This window comes from Diadema antillarum, unplaced genomic scaffold, assembly GCF_040938485.1.
Source record: "Diadema antillarum isolate AM-2024a unplaced genomic scaffold, OU_Dant_1.0 scf00000003, whole genome shotgun sequence".
NCBI lineage: Eukaryota > Metazoa > Echinodermata > Echinoidea > Diadematoida > Diadematidae > Diadema > Diadema antillarum.
Window position 1 is genome coordinate 2,867,639 of NW_027270892.1, and position 21,699 is coordinate 2,889,337.

The following is a 21,699-nucleotide window of genomic DNA, read 5'->3' on the forward strand; positions in this document are numbered from 1 at the left end:
TCGGGGAAGTAGGTATAAAAGCTTCACCAAAAAGCGATCCACTTTTTTCTTGAATGTCAACCAATGCTGATGCCAGCCACTAAAGAGACAACCATGAAAACGGCAAATCAAATTCACGTGCACTTATTGTCTGAATTTGATGCTACATCTTTTCTTTTTCTGTTCTGTTTTTGCTACATTTATAACAATCTTATGAAGATATGAACATACTCACAAAACTTATTCTCTTGTTTTAAGCGTTTGTCTCATTACACGTTTTAACGCATCTGCTTTCCTTGAGTCGTTGGTTGGAATTTGACATTTCTGAAAAAAAGATGTTTCTTTCCACAGAGGTCAACATAATGATGTGGATTTTGTCATCTTGTCTTTTCAGATTCGTGTATTCGGGGGAGTAGGTATAAAAGCTTCACCAAAAAGCGATCCATTTTTTTCTTAAATGTCAACCAATGCTGATGCCGGCCACTAAAGAGACAACCATGAAAACGGCAAATCAAATCCAGGTGCACTTATTGTCTGAATTTGATGCTACATCTGTTCTTATTCTGTTCTTTTCTTACTACATTTTTAACAATCTTATGAAGATATGAACATACTCACAAAATTTATTCCTTGTTTTAAGCGTTTGTCTCATTACACATTTCAACGCATCTCGTGTCCTTGAGTCGTTGGTTGGAATTTAACATTTCCACCAAAAAAAAAAGAGTGTTTCTTTCCACAGAGGTCAACATAATAATGTGGATTTTGTCATCTTGTCTTTTCAGATTCGTGTATTCGGGGGAGTAGGTATAAAAGCTTCACCAAAAAGCAATCCATTTTTTTTTTCTTGAATGTCAACCAATGCTGATGCCAGCCACTAAAGAGACAACCATGAAAATAGCAAATCAAATCCAGGTGCACTTATTGTCTGAATTTGATATTACGTGTCTTCTTTTTCTTTTTTTAACTGTGTTTTTAAAATCTCATGAAGATATGAACATATTCACAAACCCATCTCACACTCATTGATCTTGATACGTGGCATGAATTGCACACAGACTCCAAAATCAGTCTTTCTCTTTTCTTGCTCTAAATGTTTAGATTTTATCATGTCAGACGTACGCACTTTGCATGCAGTTAAATATAATCGTTAGAGAATACTGTATTCTTTCCATTGAGACGGACAAGCTGCGAAAATACGAATACCGAACACAAAACTGCGAACACAAAATGCACACAGAGACGTCAAATTTCAGCTATTATACGGGGATGTATTGTAGACTATGATTATAACCCAGCCATTATTTCAGTTTCTGTCATTTCGGGCCATCTATAAATGAGGAAGTGTGTGTGTGTGTGTGTGTGTGTGTGTGTATGTATGTATGTGTGTGTGTGTGCGTGTGTGTGTGTGTGTGTGTGCATGTGTGTCTGTGCGTGTGCGTGTGTGTGTGTGTGTGTGTACGCGTGCGTGGAATATCTTGCCATTTAAAAAGGAAGACGGCGTTAAAGACATAATTTATCATTTGCAGGTAAAGCAAAAACCCAGCTTTAGTGCTTCAAAACAGTTCCAAAAATGTGAGCTAGGTACAGAAACAACCAGTGTAAATAAGTTAATCAATATAATCAATGTTAGATATCATTAAATGTGCAAAATGTGAACAACAGTTTTAATGAAATTGTTATATCTTCTTACATTTTAGGCTTTATTGCAAAATTGTCATAGGTAGGATGTTTTGTGCATCAAATGTGATAACTCCAACATTTTTTAAATCACTGCTCGCAATGGTAAACAGTGCCTTTAATCAAACTCTTCGAACATTTCGCTGTACGGTGTCACAGTGCCTCACAATCTTACAAGCATCTCTTAAGAGGCAGATGAAGATCTTTGATGGAGAGATTTCCAGCACACACACAAAATGAGCCGCGAATAACAACAAACGCAAACCAAGTGATTTGTTGCTGTTGTTGTTTGCATTTCGCTATTAACCAATGACTGGATTTGCTCTGTGATTCTTGTGCGGGTCAGATGGAACGCGCTAAATGTACGTTTCAGCCGGAGGGCAAGAAACAAAATCCAACACACACATACACACACGAAGACAACCTACTTGCAGCAGACATGGTTAGAGAAAACAAGAGAGATAGAGGTAGATAGATAGAGAGAGATAGATAGATAGAGAGAGAGAGAGAGAGAGAGAGAGAGACAGGGAGAGAATTGACATGAAAACGAACTTGGGGAGGGGGTTTATGGACATGAAAACTGGGGAAGGGAAAAGTAGAAGAGTGCATTTCTGGCTTTTTTATTCCAGAGATCAAGGAATACCACTTCCCCGCTGTCCATTAAGAGGGGACCATATACTGCGGCTTCCATTCGAGTGCCGGTGAAAGATGCTGTCGTGTACTTTCGCTTAATGCAGGGCGTAGAGTCCACCTGTCCAGGGGTTCGATTGTTGGGCGCGGAACACCTGGCGGGGGGTCTGTTTGTCCCTCTTTCGCGTCGAGCAGTCTTGAGGGGGTATCAAACTGTATAGTTTCAATTTTGAGGATGTACACTGTTGTTGTCTCCCTTACACAAGGCATCTATATACCCGCCCGGTCGTCCGCCCGCTGTCGAGCAGCATCGGAAAGAAGGAGAAGTATTAGTAGCAGAAAAAGAAATGGTTTGACATGAAACATGCGAAGAGGGAGCTGTGTCAGAGATGGTGAGTATGACAGATAGCGACACCAATGTTATTCTACTTGGATTGGCGTCAAAATAACTACGAAAGGTAGTATATCTTTTTTGCAAACATGCGTATTACCAGCTCAAGAAAGGAATCTAATTTTCAGGTTTGCAAAAGGGACACATAAACCTAAAAAGAAAACGGTTGATCAAAATGTGATGTTGTGAACGGTTGACATTATCAATTTGATGATCACGAAGTGTAGGGAACATAAATGGTACCACTTATTATCATTTCAAAGATATGTTTCTAATCCAAGCTTACTTCAGGAAAGCACTATACTTGGCAAGATGTTCGCATTTAACAAATATCGATTGCATCATGACTGTTCTGGGGTCTGTTTAATTTCGCCCATACTACACATCTAATACAAGACTTCATGAAATGGATTTACTTCTCTTTGAAAATCCCTCATAGCTACGTAAGAGCGACTTTAGCCATTTAGAGATTTATGTAAAGACTTTTGACTTCATGAAACGGACCCCTGGCCGGGAATTACCGAATCTGAGTGTGAGCGCAACCTGCGTCAAATGTCAAACTTTCACCTGGACGGGATTCATTCATCACCTTTTCAGTGTTATCCGTTGAGAGTTAAATTGAAGCGCTTCTTTTGATGTGACCAGATGCATGAAGAACAATATTACTCTCTGATAACTGTCACGTGATTTATATCCCTGTGTTATTATGACTTGTTATCTGTCCTGTGGTTGTTCATATTGTTTATGGATACTCGAAAGCTTCCTACAAACACACGGGAAAGATTTTGGACGAGACACATTTTGGTGCATAGGTGACGCCTTTGTACTGCTTAATGCGGATGGCATTGAACACGTCATTACCCTCATGGTTAACGTTCTACTAAAAGGGCAAAAAATAATGCGCACAATGGTATAGCATACATTTACGTTTGATGCATATTGCTGACGCCAAACCTGATGCATATACCGGATTGTTCTTCGAAACGTGATAACAATTATCAGCACATTCAATAACGATCATTCATCAATCACCGTTTTCACATTCACTGAGTCCAGCTAATGGATAAAGCTCATCAAATTCCAGCAACTCAAATATCACATTTCTCCCCCATGAAGTGGAAAAACAACCAATTTGCAATCAAAACCTCGAGTAGGAAGTGCGGTGCTCTCCAAAGTCAATACATTTCATTTCGACGAGCAAACCGAACAATAGACGCACACACTCACACTCGGAGTGAACTCGACTTTTTAGAGAGCCGTGGTCTGCAATGCAAATTAACCTGCAACCGGCCTTGTGAAAACACTGCAGTCAACCACGGAGCAGTGTTCATCGTGAAAGCGATACCCTTGGTTCATGCCCATATTGTATTTACTATATAAATGGATATACCTACAGAGACAGTGAGAGAGATAAGGGGGTGCTCTGTGAAAAGATATTGCTCATCGTTACAGACAACGGAATATGAACCACACATCTTGAAATGCAAGCAACCTCAAGAGCAAATTAAGGCAATTCTTCGCAATATGTTGGTTTATCTTGTCTACCGTATATCCATGTACATGTATAACCTTTATATCCCTGTATAATCTTTCACTAAACTATCTAGGATGCAATATACGACGGATCATGATGCGACGAAGAACATGAATCGGAAGTGATAGCGATTATCTCGTTGTTATCTGTTGAGCACGGTCTGACGACACCCGCATAAAAGTCATGTGGCAAACGTGGTTCGCGTTTGGTAAATATTTGACAGCATTCATGAATTTCCCCTAATCAGTTAGGCATCTACCATACGGTTTTCGGCAATGATCAACACAAAACAGGATCTGCAGCACCTGCAACAAAGTCCACCTGAATTCCGAGCAAAGCCCACGCCCTACCCAAAATTTGATGTATTCCTCTTCCAAGCATCACATTGACCTTACGCGATTAGAGTAACTGGCGCAGATCGTTAGAGAAAAATGAAGACATGAGTATCATGATTGGTTGCATGTATCTCTCTTGACTGCACGTAGACACTACCTGAGTGTTCCCAGTTTGAAATGAAATATATTTATTGATGTCCAGAAAAACAAGTCGTATTTTACAACTTTACTACAATCATTTTTCACGAGCAGTCTAAAGCGTCGGAGCCATATTGGTTTCTTTAGTGCGAAATGATAATGATGAGCAGTTTCATTCAAACGTAATATGTCTGAAAGTATGTGATAAATCAAATTTGAGTACCAGGCAAGACTAATCAATTCTTTTTGTGCTTTGAGTGTGTATTGGCTCAGAAATATCCAATAGCATTGTACACACTGTCCGATATCTCTGGCAGAGAAAGGGTTAAAGCATGCGATATCGCTACAGTGTCAATCAGAATATTTCTCCGAGAATTCTCTCAGAGGAAAATTTGCTCTAAACTGAATCTTATTTTGATTCGAATTAGTGAGATACAAAAAAAAAAAATAATTGAAAGCAATGTGTCCCTCGTAGACGCTGATTTTAATGAATTTTCTTTTTCTAGACACACACACACACACACACACACACACACACACACACACACATGAATATGAGATACCTGTACACACATACACATACATACATATGCAGATATAAGAAGGCTTCGCCGTGCACTTGCTCAGGTTTACTTCGGGCTTTGTTACATCCCTTTCTACAGTGTTTTACGCTGCAAAGCATTTCATTAAAAGGAACATGATATACGTACATGAGTTCCCCTTTGCTCTTGAAATTACAAACATTTTGTATTTTCGTTGTTTTTTAAAGTCAGCTCTGAAAGACTATCAGGGAAATCTCGACAACAGCGAAGTCTTTAGTTCTTTCACGTTCGAAATACACGGAAGTAGTGCTTGTGAGTTATCTATGAAGATTGAAAAAAAATGTCTTTGAAAAAAATTTAACTGAACTGTTTTGTGCCCATTGACGTGTGGTATTGATTACATTATTGAGCATGACATGCGAGTTTCGATTACAAGTAGTGTGAGCGTTGCCATGGAGACTCCTCCTCTGTGCGGAAGAAACAAAAACAAAACAAAAACAACAAACGTGTATGCCTCCTTGTGCCGCCTGTATTAAGTCTCAGTGACGCGACAACAATTTCATAAGAGGTGTGTGGTAAGAAACATAACTTAATTTGGACAGACGACTTGTGCATCACGACACAGACATAAAGACAAAAAATTAAATGAGACAATAAACTGGGGGAAAAAGGAAAACACATCGTCGCTTAATGATGCATGCAGCATTTTAAGAGTTTCTGTTCCCGCTTGCGGGGGTGGACACTTAGAGAAAGTGGGATGGGAGACGAAAGGGTGAAAGGTTTGGCTCTATACCGCGTATTTGCTCGAATCCCTTGGCTTGGCGTTTGCAATTTCCCGTCTTAACCGGGCAATTTCCCGTCAATAATCACAGGTTATCATTTGACATTTACCATGTCCACGTTTGGGATGGTGTCTGTACCTACTTTTAGTTTTTGTTCGATGAAATAAACAGGCAACAAAAAAATATCTTGGATCTTAGCCAGAAAAGCGACTCTATAACAGCAAGATGAGCTGTTGATTCAATGACCCCCCCCCCCTTCCCAGTCCGAGGGTGTTCATTTTCCCCTTAACGTGCATTTAATGATGCGCTGTTGTGCGGTTTTTAGCAACGCAATCGGCGAGATTACATTTTAATGATTCACCAATGCCTCCCGCGGGTCTATTGTCGGATAAGGTATGTCTGCTTACTTTCTTTGAGATCTTCAAACCAAGGACTAAGGGGTATCTGTTGTGTAAACGGAGACCTTTTATTTCGAAACGTCTACAATATGTGTATTATTTCTCATGCTCCTTTGTTCAAATCAAAGTAGCAGAACAGTACATTAACTGAGCTCTGATACGTACAACCAGTTGGACGTGTGACTATTTGAATTAAAGAATATCACTAGTGTGATTAACACATTAGATTCTTACGACCCCTTGTAGTCTATTTGTTTATTCCCTGTGCTTTCATCTTAACTAGCAGGTTGTCGTAATGGATTTCAACGAAGACGAATCGGAAATTGCCTAGCCAGAGTTGAAGATACACTGCATGGATAAGAATGGGATAGGCAGCTTGGAATAACTTCGTCAAAGTCACCATTACTCTATTAATCTCTTTATTGAAGGTTCATAGCGGTGAGATTTAATCCGTTTCTTCTCCAAGGTATGGTAACGCAAAAAAGCAAGGGCCCGCTTCCGGCATGGCATTGGTACGTATAGTTTTTCTAAACATTCACTATATAGTTGAGTTTGAACATTGGACGAAATTCGCCGTACGTTATGATATGCATGAGCGAGAGAAAAAAAACAAACAGCGAATCTTGTGGCTTAAGGTGCCTTCAGTAAATCGCAGGAAAGTGAAGCTGCTGGGCGCATGTATTTTTCTCGCTTATGAATCAAAGGAATTGTTTAAAGCCACATGCAACGCTGACTCTCGACACAATAATGTAACTCGTGTGTATACGAATGTTCCATTCTCATCCGGCTTTGAGTCATTGAACTCTAAGTTCCTTCTCGTATCAGAATATACTACTTAACTGGCACCATTGGCAGCCGTATAAAACTGTCCACCATTTCTGGCGAAATTTGGTCCGTAAGCGGTCTGGGGCTAGTCCGGGGCATATTTATGATCGGAGCTGTCGTCTGCGCAGAATGTGTATACAGCAAAAACGATAAAAGTTACTATTTGACATTAGAGCAGTGGTTAAAAGAACAACAACAAAAGTTCGCATTATCGAATTTTTTGCATATGTATTGTTCGGTTGTATCACAAAATACCCTACCGTGAAGCAAAATCTCAACATCAGCAGCAAATTTAAGGAGACATTAATAATTTTCTCAATAAACCGTCACAGTTACGGTTTATTCTACAAAGGGTTTTTGATATAACTACAGCTGGCTTTTTTTCATATCTAACTATACTTAACATTGATCATACTAATTAACATTAATTACACTGATAACATTTTCATGTTGGTTAATTTCATCCCTAACTTACATTTTAGAACTTTTTTTTTTGTCATCTGCAAATGTTAGCAAGGGGCTTTCAGAGTCTTCTGTGAGATAATATAAGTTTCGGGTGGCGCTAGATTAAAGAGAGAGAGAGAGAGAGAGAAAAGTATGCGGTACACTCATTGACGCTGTGTCGCAAAAATGTGCTGTGCTGCCGTATCTCTGAAAGCAGGCGCAGTCATAATCTTGAGCAGACGCCAGGAAACGGTGTCGGTGCGTATACGATACATTCATATCATCTTTAGATTTAGGCGTCATACTTGTATCAAGAGCAAACAAAAGCGCGTGCGTTGTCGTTGATGGATTGTGTGAAAGGACATGTGCAAGAGATTATTTTTCCCAGGGATACCATCGTTTTTCTAACAAAACTGAGCAATAATCCACATAACCTAGTGTTTACAAAAGCTGTGCAAGCAAAGCCGATCGTATTCTAGACGTATCTATGTTCAACATAATGGCATCGCAAGTCGTTTGGTTTCTGACCTGGTCGAGTGTGATCTCTTACCACATCTCACGAGTTTTGCAATTGATATATTTGTGGATACTAAAGAGACAAAGGGGCAAAAAGCAGGTGTTACATATTCAGCGTAGACCCCTATATGTGCGAGTGTGAGTGTGTGTGTGTACATATATGTGCATGTGTGTGTGAGTGTGTGTTTGCGTGTTAATGCGTGTGTCTAATTCATACCAACCCTTGTGATAAAGTTAAAGGAGAAATACAGAAGTGGCATCTGGCTCTTTTCCGGGGGAAACATTATAGGCATGCATGTGATTATATTATAACTACTGTTGTTGTTTTTTTCCTTGATTGCGAGCACGTTTATCAAAAAATGGCAAAATATAATTATACAGTTACAAAAGACATGCTTGTACACAATCCCTAATCAATGACTGATCTTGAGATGCCATTTCTTTTCTTTCAGAGTAATTCACAAAATTTACAAGCTTTGCTTTCCATGTGGATTTCTCTTTTCCATATATATATACAGTTAAACATTATAATGTTAGCTGCTAACTTTAGAGTTAATCACTTTATCGAAATATGATGGCAAAATTGATGTATTTGTATCATGCATTTCTAAAATTTGTGTGAATTGAAATTCTTCATTCATGTAAGCGTTATGTATATTGCCTTAATTACTTTATATGGAAATGAAATTATTTTAATCGAATTGATTGAATCCCGAAAAAGTCTTTTTTTCTAAGGTCATTTCTAAGTATTCTTAGCATCTGTTTCTGAGTATTAATCAATTCTTTCTGGTAAGATAGATGTGTCATTAGCACGCCTCTCTGTTCTTGCCGGACTTTGCCCTCGCTTCTTTTTTTATGCCTGGTACTTCGATGTGTGTTTCTTCTTGCCTTACATTACCCAAGAATCACACCCAACACGGATGTGCTTACCCCACCGTAATCATTTATTCGCATAAGAATGTGTATATCTGAGTATAGGAAAGATGCAAGTCCATTAGTGAGAATTTGGGGGAACTAAACTAAGAAAAAAGTAACAACAACCAACCTCTGAATACTTTCAATCTTCAGTTTTATATGGGAATGTTATACATTACATGATGGGCAAAGTTGGATTTGGGAGGTCCTTATATTCAGATATTCATTGCATATGCTTCCACTGCGATATTTCTAGAGCAAAAAAAAAAAAATGATGATTTTTATCCACGGATTCCTATTCCGTTTGCCATTGCCAAGGTAACGGTCAGCGACGTCGTTCACGAGTAAATTACATCAGTCTCAGCAACGCGCTCGTAAAAAAAAAAAAAGAGAGGAAAAAATACTCTAGTGTGGAAGAGAGTAAAAAAAAGCCCTCAAATATTAAAGACCAATCTCGTAACAGCAAACGCAATAAAGGCATAGTGCATCTTCCCTTCCATGCACTGCGTGACCATCATCATCATCATCATTCCGGTTTGCGCGGCTCACTCAGCCGTTTGCCGAGGACAAGCTGTGAAACAGGTGAGACAAGTCGAATGGAACCAATCCACTTTCGTCATGTTTGTGTAAGTGATAGCGATCAGTGATGAGGTCTGTGCGTCTTTAAAGAGGGACAAAGATTGGGGATGGGCTGATGGAGGGGGGGGGGGTGGGTGTCCAAAGGCTTTGAACTCAAACCAGGGCAAAGTATTGGAAAGCAAGATTTCTGATTGCATTCCACGAAATTGCTTTATTCTCTTCAAGAATATCTCAATCTCTACTGGAGGAAAAATGATTCTTATCTCCAAATGTAAAAAGCATGCATTTATAAATCAACCTTGATATTCAGGCAAAGCATCATGACAAGTGCCATACTTTACGGCGAAGTCGCCCTGGAGCCGTTTTTATTATCTGCCACAAAGGGGCCCCACTTGAAACCACTTTCCACTATGATTTTGTTGGTGCCAAGAAAAGCTCGCAGTAAGACGTAAATTGAAGATAAGAGGGGCTGGAATCGAAATATCACGAATCCCCTGCGCAAGCGACGATCTAGAGTTTCGCGGGGTACCTGTGCACGAAACTCCAGGTAATTATGACGAATGATCGGCGCTGATTGAAACAATTTTTTCAAGACGCATCGTATGATCCTATTCTTCATGAACATGCAATGCAGATTACTTTCCACTCGTATGCATTTGTAAGTTTCGAGGGGGTTGTCGATTGAACTGTGGTAATGTGTTATTTTTGTTGTGTATTAATCGTTAACGTCGTGGCTTCAATCAGTTGGGCGTGTCTATCAAAAGCACGTAGGCTACCTCAAGATTAGCATGAAGTCAGTAATCTTGAATCGCGTGTTAAGAACTGTGAAGGAGAGACAGGGCAGCGCGCTAGAAATCCTGGTGCTATCTGCTATACGTGTGAAAAAAGGAGGATGCTTTTTTTTCTTTTGGCCTTTAATCACATTTGTGAACTTCTCGTGCTTTTCCAACTTAGTTTGGAGCATATTCCCGTTTCTAATACGGGGTCCGTAAGATTTAAAAAAAAAATGAGGATTAAAGAAGGAGAAAATCGACAAACATTCTCCTCCTTCAAAGAAAAAAACCCAAACGAAAACAAAGCAAAAACAAAGCAAAAGAAAACACCACCTCTGATAAATGGAGGAAGGGAATCATAGAAATAAAGACATGAATTAGATGCCTCCAAGGTGTGGCCTAGGGGCAACACTTACCATGCTATCTCTGCCGATCAGGTTGAGGTGATAGTCCCTTAAAATGTTCCGGTCGCTGTTGACGTGCTGGACGGCCAGGCAGGCCGAGACGTAGGACGAGTTACCGACGTTGTACATGTGACCGCTATGTTCCAGAGGAAAGAATCCGAGGATGTCCAGCTCGTGCTTGTTGTCCACGTTCACCGGGGCCTCCGCCCCGTCGATCTCGGACGGACACATGCGGTGCCTTGAATGGTGTAGCTCTTCCTCCTCGCAAAGCGCCCGCCGGTGGAGGGGCACCAGGAGCATCCATGCAATTAGAAGCCTGACGAGATATTCCATAATTTGAGCTCTCAAAACAAAACAAAAATTACAAAACAGAAGAATAAAGAACCACGAAAACGATGGGTAATAACTTCAAATGTAACGAGGAGATCAAAATGAGACCTTCACCTCGGTGTACACCGTTAGCATATGCTACGTTTGAGTTTACCCTCCCACCTCGGCTCCCGTCGATCAAAATCAGCGGACAGAGTAATACATCTACCACCACTGGCGCACATTCTGAAGTGTGTGACTGATAGTTTTCAACAGGCAACGAGACATCGTCGGATTTCCGAGGAATAGACTTCAGGAGAAGAGCGACATTTAATCCTTGACATTAATCGGGGATTCACTGACTCGGGATGTGTCGGATTGTTCCCGTCAAGTGGAATTCGTGCCGGTGCACGCACGAGCCCTCAAATGACTGGGGTGAGAGTGAGCCCGGCTGCTATTGGTAGAAGGCTATCAACCCACCGACGAGCAGAGAGAACAGCTTCAACGCAGCGCCAAGTGTGATGCGAGCTTTCTCCATCCGAGAATAAAAGAAGCGGGAGAAAAAAGCGTCGTCTGGTTGGACAATACTATGTGGCACTTGCTGTATCCGCGCCCGTCTGCGAAGCCACCCATCAGCACTCCACGGCGCCGCACTGCGCATGAGCAAAAGCCACTGCAATAATTATTTTGTACCCCCCTGTCTTAAGCCGGAGTTTATTGGACAGACCTTGTGAGAAAGCGGGAAGGGGTGACAAGAAAAAAAAAATCAATGAGAAGCAACGTGCTGGTGTAATTATTGGCACGTTGGAACGCATGTGTGGGCTCGAGCCAATAGAGATTGGCTATAAATATCAACAAGTGGACGTGAACTTCAACTTCTGAAACGCTGCTATATAAAAGGAAGTTACGGTACCATCAAAATGTCACAGCTTCCATGGCTTCCGAGTGTCGTTGTTGTTGGGGGCTTGCGGGGAGCAATTATTTTGCGATTACACAAAGAAGGGCAGCAGATAACAGCCAAAAGGCGACTCAAATGACCAGGGTGGCAACTACTGTATAACAAGGAAATTTCAAGGTTTTTTGAGTTATATTATTTTTTTTTTTTTTGCAAAGCATAGATTATCACAATATTCCACATTTGGTTTACCCGAAATTCATCTTCTTTTGTTATACAATAATTGCTACTTTCACCAACAAATTGGCCAATCATCTATAGGCATAAAACACTTATGATGTCGACGCTTCAAAACGCAGGATCAAAGCTCAGTTAGCGTGTGTATGTATGTCTGTTTCTGTGTGCGTCATTTTGATATTTGCGGTAAGAAGTACGACTTTGCTATACTTGTAACAGTTTGATCACTTTTTGTCATTCTTTGAAATGCGTGTGGGTGTGTTTGAGTGTGTAGGCCTATATGTGTATCTTGGATGTTTTTGTGGTAATGAAATTACAAAATATTGTGCCGATGAGTGTTTGTATTTAGTTTGTCCTGATGCAGTCATTAGCGATTAATGTCAGAAAAAGTTCGCACTCGAGGGAGTTTGATTTCGGTAACGCTGCTTTAGTATATTTTCCTGTAGCTTTATAGGGGACCTCCGGATGATTTTCAGACTTTTACATTTGAACAACTATAAATTAGTGAAAATAAGCACAGATTTTCAGAATTTACAGTGATTGGGATGAAGAATGAGAATGTTTTCAAAATTTATAACAAATTGCAATGAACAAGGATGATGACATATACAGCATGTGGCTATACAGCATGTGGCTTTTCCGACCCCTAACCTGCACTAGAGAAGAATTTGTTATATAACTGTATATTTGTACTTTTTTATTTTGTTTTTCTCTTATGTTCCGGTCATTGTTGTACCCGTGCTCCCCTTCTCAATCTTAAACTCGTTTTTAACCGAGACCTACGCTCAACAAGCTCGCTTTTAAGTAGGTTCCTTCATATTTCTTTAGCATTCATTCACAGATCGACCACTATTTTGTTTTACATATTTGCAATATTCTATGTATGTCATGTATTTCATTTAATTTTGTTATATTTGATGTACTTTTTCATCGAGAAATATGAAAATAAATTGAAATTGAAAAAAATTGAAATTGACATGCAGCCTCACCATAAGAACGCAGGAGTTGGGGCTCAAGAAAGCAGAACAAAAGAGGAAGGCATGCATAGATTTTTCACAGGTGAACTTGATGAGCAAGCTGTATTGTAATGGAATTACACTGCTACATTTCTGAAATATGTGAGGCTCTGATGTCATTAATACTGTTCAGTGTAATTTGTTTAAGATTTTCAGTTTATTGGTTTCTCAGCTCAAGGACCACAATAAATTCCACGAATCTATACATGGAGCTGTTGATTTATGTACTACATGATGTGAAATTATATAAATCGTCTGGAATGCCCCTTTAAGACTGTTTCTTTTTGTTTCTGAGTGTATGGACATGGAATGTTATGGCCTGTGTTGTTTTTAACTCATTCCATTGAGTTTGAAACACAGTTGTAGCTAAAATTGGTGAAATAATCAAAATGCTGTCTTCCGAATAATCCGTTGCCATTGTTTAGTGATGACCTCACCAGAAGAATGAAACAGCAAATTACCGTTTAGGTTTCCTATTTTCCCAAGGCTGTAAACAGACAAAATAAACAAATAATTTATCGCAGCAAAGCTCTCAAGTGTTGGTCAAGCTAAACTGTGTCGGTACGATGCTGGTGTATAAGCGGACTCTTCGTCGATCTATCATGCATCTTTGTAGTGATACGTGGTGTTAGCTTCGGCACGGCTTCGGGGTCATCCAAATTCAGCGGGGAACTGGTCTTGGATGGGCTTACCCGACCGTGGCACGGATAAATGCTCACACTGTGGGCGAAGATGCTTGGAGAAACATTATCTTTACTCCACGCTATGAAGTAGATGTTACGTGTTTTACTGACTACTTAATTGGCATGCTCGTGTGTTTGTGTGTGTGTGGGGGGGGGGGGGTGGGTGGGTGTGTGCGTTTGTGTGTACGTGTGTACAACTTACAAATACGGATTTCACTGGATCAATTATTGAAGTATAATTTATTAGAGTTTTGTTGACTCCATGCTTTTGTGTCATACTGTCTCTGCATGTGTGTATTTTTTGTGTGTGATTAAAGCAGATGGAGACCCTTTTGTTTAAGTTCCCTAAGCTGTTTGTATTTGTTTTGTTTTGTACTAAAAACTATGCGTTGATATACTGTTTGTCATAAATGATTTGTACACAACCAAATCGGATGTAACGAAATTAAGCAGAAATAAATCAAATCAAATCAAATCAAATGTTATTGAGTTGAACAAGTTCACCCAAGTGAATTATTGTGTTTTTAGTTAAGACTGATGTCTAATTTCGAATTGTTAGACTGTCGTGTACAAGGTTGTAAGATTTTGTACAAGTCTTTTTTGTTTGTTTCTATGAATCTACATAAAATCCTTCTTTATATTCGTTTTATGGTGGATAGGATGCTGATATCGCACGGAGTTCTAATAAAGAATATCATTTAAAAAGTGTCGTGTAACTATGCGTGCATGTGTGTTTGTGTGTGTGTGTGTGTGTGTGTGTGTGTATGTGTGTGAGACGTAGACATGCTTTGTTTTGAATTGTTATTAGCATGTTCGACGGTAGAGGGCGATCATTTTGTGCAGCTGAAAGCGCTTGTGAATCTCGGTTCTCCCGACGGTACACCCGTGTTTAACCCTTTGTGTGCTTTGAGTGTTGAATTGTACGGAAAACCCCATAGCATTGTACACACAGTCGAAAGTCCCTGGGACAGAAAGGGGGTTAAACGAAAGTACCCCACCGACAGAGCATGAATGATTGATTCAGCGTTCACCCCCTGCGGTATGTACGGAGGTAGCCACATTTTCGGGATGTCGTTTGAGAAACCATGAGAGTCCAAACTATTAACAGCTCCCAGGTGACCAAACATCAGTCATTTGCTGAAATCTGGATAGTCTGGATACTATGACTCACGTATTGGAGCCCCGTTTATAAATTAAAAGACCGGGTTAATGCCGAGATACTCTTTTTCGCAGTGATTACCAAACCTATACACAAACACGTACATAAGAACACGTGCGAATAAAATGACGATTATTTCGGATAGGGTTGTTGTTTTTTTGATAAATCTATCAATTTTCAAGATACATACAAAAAGCATAATGATGCACATGTTCTGTAAAGAAAAAGGAGGAAATACAAAACTGATCAAGGAATTACAAGGGGGAAAAGAACGGGCAGAAAGGGAAGAATAAAACAAAGACATACACCAAGATTAAAAATTAAATGACCCTTTGTATGAGAGAAGCACTGAACTTATTGTAGTCTGTATACTCTTGCTTGTAAATATAAAACATATATGCAGAAAACTGAAACATATAAGCAATGAAAATGTTTAACAACATAAAAAGTCAATGTGTACACTCATCTTCAGATAATAAAACATTCACGCAGATACACACACACACATACACATATGTACACAGAGCCACTTCTTATACAAGCGTTTAAGATCACTTCCCTCGCTGAAAATTACAGCCCGCAGATATTGTTATTATTGCATTAACAGTAGTGGTAGCAGTGGTAGCAGTGGTAACAGAAATAGTCTTGTCGTTATCATAATTACTATTGTTACTGATACTATTATTATAATCATCATCATCATTAACATTATCACAATCATCACAAATATATGAAATACCTTGCCGCCGCCATACTTTCCTTGATTGTGTCCGTCACGGCACAAAAAGACCCCCCCCCTCCAAAAAACAACAACAACAACAACAACAACAACAACAAAAACAAAGTCGAGCAAGAGGGTGCATGGTGCACATTCGTTTTTTTTTAAATCTTGTGCATAAAGATAACTTCTAATGAATGTCCAATGCTTATCCCATATTTGCATATATAGTGATGACATTTCTTGAGTAGCCTCTTGTAACCTTTCATTTACATCGATTGAGCTGAATACCGCCTGCATGCTGCCTGACCTTGCAAAACCTGCGACCTTAATTTAGGTATTCTTATGAAAGCTACAAAGTGAGTGGCATGGAGATCACCAACGGGCAGAGTTAGCAAAAGGTTTATGCCAATCATCGTCCATCCCGTTGCACGCCCGTTATACTGCCAGCATATCATCGGCCAGATTCCCTCCAGCCGTCAAAGTTATGTTTTAGCTGCCCCCTCCCCGCTCTTTTTGTTGTTGTTATTGTTGTTGTTGTTGTTGTTGTTGAAGTCACGCATTCTAACTCCGTCTAACCGCATAATCAACTTTTTTTTTTAAATTGGGTATAAGTAATACCCCCATTCCACAATGGGGTATAAGTAATACCCCATTCCACAGAGAGCTTCCGGCCACCCACCGAAGTGTATAATCCGACTTGTGTTGATCGACTACTGAGTATCAGGTCAGTGTCAGACATGTCGGATGTGATCCGATGAGGCAAGATCGTCCGATGAGGATCACGCGCGACATGTCTAACACTGATTCGATAGTCGACCAACACAAATCGATTCATCAGACTGCGATCCTGTACACTTCGGTTGGTGGCAGGAAGCAACATACTTTGCTTCCGATGAGTGACCGATGGAAAAAAAAATCTCTGTGGAATGGGGCATAAGAAATACCCCCATTCCACAATGGGGTATAAGTAATACCCCCATTCCACAGAGAGCAAAGTTTATCTCTTCCGGCCACCCACCGAAGTGTATCTGATCACAGTCCGATGAATCCGACTTGTGTTGGTCGACTATCAGGTCAGTGTCAGACATCCATGTCGGGATGTGATCCGATGACTCAAGATCGTCCGATGAAGATCACGCGTCACACGTCTGACACTCGTCTGATAGTCGACCAACCAAGTCGGATTCATCAGACTGCGATCCGATATACTCTTGTAATGTATGTAAAGTGAATAGACCAACGCCGTGGTGTTACGCACTACTAGGCTTACTCCTGTGCTGTTCTCTGTGGGTAAGCTATACATTGTAACGTCGTGTTTTTGGCTCCAGTAAATATCTTCACCTGCGCTTGAGGCATGGTCGCTGGAAACAGGTGGCTGCTGCAGACAGATTTGACTATCTATTTGGTAAATTCACGAAAATATTCACAAAGTCGTGGGTGCGTCCGTTGGTGTGTAAAACTGTACAGATGTGTATCCTCCTCAACACTATAGTAGAGGTCACGTCTAAGCCTTTTCTATAAAAACATCATCCTCTTTCTGGCGCCCTCCCCTTCACTAAAATGTTCTTTCCTTGACGTAACCTCTCACAATTTCCACAGTTTGCACTGGACACCAGATTGGGTAGCAATCGGACCCTCATTAACTCCACGCACCCAATAGAATAACACCTGAACACGGAGGACGTCACCTCATCACGCATGAGCGAAAAAAATCCCTTTGCTTATGTTTTGCTTTGTTATGTTTTGTTTCATTTTGGTAGTCCTATTTAAAATGCATCGCAAGTTCTGTTGTCACATTCATCATGAGTCCTACGTAATTAACCTTGTGAGGAGTGTGTCATGCATAATAAACCTTGTGAGAAGTGTGGACAGTGCAGAATTAGATTTTTTTTCACGCCATCAGAAGTCATGCGTAGTAAACCTTGTATAAAGGAGTGTGGACAGTGTATTGTCGAGATAGATGCTACTGTGAATTAGATATTGTTCTCATATTCATAAGTCATGCGTAATAAACCTTTTGAAGAGTGTGGACAGTGTAGAGTTAGGTGGTCGAGATAGATACTGCTGTATTATTAGGTTTTGTTCTTATTTTCATCATAAGTCATGCGTTATAAGCCTTAGGGAGGATTGTGGATAATATAGAATATGATTTCCTTGGCTTTCGTCTCTCCATAAATTATTTTCAAAAGAGTACAAAATTATTCGCACCTATACACATTTCCAAACCGAGCAAGCAGACAATCATATTTGTGCAATTGTCCCGTGTCCACGGGTAAGATGCTGTACACAGAGGGATACACATAACAACATCAGTTTATTTTCTTTTAGATAGCATACTGTGGAATGGAATGCTAACGTATGCTGGCTATTAAACATCAAACATGAATATATAGTATGTGATATAAATATGTAGTATTGTATATCATAATCAATAGCAACTACATAATACACTTTGTTTTAAATGGTTTGTTTACAGCCGTTTAATGTTCTTGTACAGTTTTTTTTTTTGCGTTTTTGCAGAATTTCGTATCTGTGTTTCCCCCTTTGCTACCATGTCTGTAAGCATGTATTTTTTTACTTAAATTGTATTTTGCATGTGCTGCAGAGCAACTTGGCAGAGCATTCCAGAGTGAACTGAAAGTGCTACCCTACTAAAAGGATGTTGGATGGAGAGTAACCATGATTGGATTGAATTGAAAATCATATTGAATTGAATTGGTACGGTATAACCAAACAGCAAAAAATGAGTACCGAGTACTGTCTCATTCCGCCAAGAAAGATGGATTTTAACAAGCACTACATTTTCCAACACCACTATCCCTAAAAATAGGCCTATACTCCACTAATACTAAACCATACACGTGTGAGACTCTTCAGGTGCATTGAGATGCGAACGCGGTTGACCGCTTTACCAGCTCGGAAGTTGCTTTTGCGCTTCAACTGAACTTTGACCCCGACAAACAGCTCAATTGATACTGAGAATAGCAACGAGTATGTTTGTTTGAGCAATCTGAGAGCGTTGAATGTATAGTAAGCATATTGTTGTTTACAGATGGAAAGCACATAGTGTGGAACATGTTACCTCCTCCTCCCCCCCCCCCTCCATCTCGCTCATGTCCTGTCCAGTAGAGCTGAATGTGTAGCAAACACTCCGTCTATTCCTACTCAAAGACCAGACTCCTTAGAGGTAGTGTACTCGAATAAATCTCGTGTGTAGATTATGCATAATTCGATTTTAAATATGGGGGCGACAACCTGATTCCGCCAGCGGTCATACAATAAAATGAGCGCACGCGCATGACACGCGCACATGCAATGGATGCCAACTTGTTTCACTTCATGGACTGACTCTAAACCATGGCTTTAATTGAAACTATACTCTCGTGAATTGAGGTCATTGATAATATGGAGATTGAACTGGATCAAGACACAGTGAAAGAAAGATAGAAACAACGACTCGGAATGATAAAAGCTGTGCTCTTCTGTAACGCTAAATGTACTGCTTCGTCTGCTACTCATTGTTGTTGTACATAAAATGTTTCATATTCCTTGTAATTACAAAATGATCTCTACACTGATTCATGCCGGAAATGAAGTAGACAACATGAAGATCACATAATTCCAGCCGATTAGTGTCATATCAGTCATAAGAAATATAGAGTTCATAAAAGAGAAAAAGAAGGTACCGGTTTGTGACATAGGCCTATAAGGAGTCAGCAAGAGGGAGAATGAGGAGAGATGAGAGGAAAATTGGACGCAGGCGCAGCAGAAGAAACGCAATGAAAGGAATTGTCCCATGACATTTGCTCCTGTGACAATTACTCCCATGAAATATCTAAGCCAAACATCTATCCACAAACAGAACCGTAACCCTAATCTTGATCCTCGCATCAAACTAAACTTAAATGCTATCGCAACCCCAAGCTCTAAGTCCTTGGGGAAAATGAGACCGGAGCATTTGTCGCATGAGCAAATGTCGGGTCACTGAAAAGAATAAATGAGGAGACGGATAAATAAAGACAACGTAGACTACAGAGTACTGCTATAACCGCCATTCCACTGACCACTGCAGGCTCGTCTGACCCTCGAAATGCAAAGATTTCGGCGTCCCGATGTGTTCCGAGGAAAGCTGATGAGAGAATTCAAGCCACAGAGACTCGCAGTATAAATACGGTTCATCGAGAGTTATACCAACGCCAGAAGAACCCCAGACCCAAGACTCGAGTTAACCTGGCCAATGACTTGAATCGCGGGAAATGCAACAGATTGTCATAGGGCGTCGGCTGCACACGACTGATAAGTGCACAACGCAAATCTGATACACATCGGACTGACTTGATACTTATCCGACACTGACTCGACTTGGGAACACTAGTCCATGACATGGTCACTAGATCTTCCTTAAGTTACTAGCAAAAACTTTTCAGTGGCCACCACTTGCATGCACTGTCACACAGCGTGGCCAGTTCTGTGCAGGTAGTTGGTGATGCAGGCAGTTGGTGTGCAGGCAGTTGGTGGCAGACCAAGGGTCTACCTACCGCATCACATATACCTAGTAATAGGCCCTACTGTTGTTTTCTAGTAGATCTATCAGGGAATTGTGCGCAGACCCCTCATGGAGCTAGAACAGTCACTTATTATAAACAGGCACTGTACCATGTAGGCTTTAAACCTAGACTTTGTATTTTCCTTCGACCAGTACCAGACGCCTGTCGCGGCTTGCTGCATGTAGCTGTACAGCGACAGGACAGGGCTGTCTGACGTGAGTGAGTTGGCGCTTGTGAAGTGACTCAAACTTTCAGACTTCTACGCAATGCTACAGCATAGAATTCCATATTAGTAAATGCCGAATAGCTTAGTTCCTGTCCTACTGATAGTTCAATTGAATACTTTCTTACGTGTAAACATATCAACAGAAATACTTACCATGCTAATACCACAATCACTGAGGCTTAGTAGTACTTGTGTGGCGATGCCGTGCATGTTTACAAGCGATGACGTCCATTCCCGTCCTGAATTAATCCCTTGAAGACGCGTTGTCCATTCTGGCGTTGGACTTGCTGGAGAACCTGGAGCATGCGCAGTTCCTTAAAATAACGTCATTAAATCGCAGTCCACGTCCAGGGCGTGAAATCGAAAAGTCCCTATAAATTGTGTCCTATGGCGAACTTTAAAGCTCATGGGACGATCTTGCCTCATTGAATCATACCCGACATCTCTGACACTGACCCGATAGTCGACCAACACAACTCGGATTCATCAGACTGCGATCAGATACACTTAGGTGGTTGGCCGGAAAAAGAAGAAAAACAAACTGATTACGACGGGTAATCGATGTGGAACAGGGGTATAAAGTGTTAAAGGGAGAGAAAGGAAAATGAGAAACACAAAGTGAGAGATAGAAATAGCGAAATGGACAGACAGACAGACAGACAGGAAAGAGACACATACATACAGACAGGGAATGAGAATAAAAGTTTCGCGAACATATTAAAAAAGAGAAGAGATTGCACTTGCTGCAAGAGGTTCACAATAGAGAAATGTATAAAGAGAGATAGATAGATAGATAGATAGATAGATAGAGAAAGGGAGGGACGTAATGAAGATGACATTGTTTGTGATATTATATTCGGCATGAGACCTAGATTCGAGAAAGTTAACGAGATTCCACGGGGTGCTGCAAGGGAAAGTGATCGCAGGGGGAAGGAAATGAAAGAGAAACAATAAAAGTGCTCTTGGTGCTGGCTGACGCAGTAAGTACTGTGGATGACATTAACCTGAAGTTTAAAAGAAGATTCAATTTCTTAGTTGTCTGTG

General features: G+C 40.4%; 1 protein-coding gene across 1 annotated transcript in view; it reads right to left on the reverse strand.

Moving 5' to 3' along the window:
• The window catches only part of LOC139735312 (uncharacterized), a 104,485-nt gene extending 92,792 nt beyond the window's left edge, over positions 1 to 11,693 (reverse strand). The window contains exon 1 of the mRNA XM_071646096.1: positions 10,875 to 11,693. Within this exon, the coding sequence (XP_071502197.1) occupies positions 10,875 to 11,195 (321 nt within the window). The 5' untranslated portion in view covers positions 11,196 to 11,693. The remainder of the gene's footprint in view (positions 1 to 10,874) is intronic.
• Between the last annotated feature and the right edge of the window lie 10,006 nt (positions 11,694 to 21,699).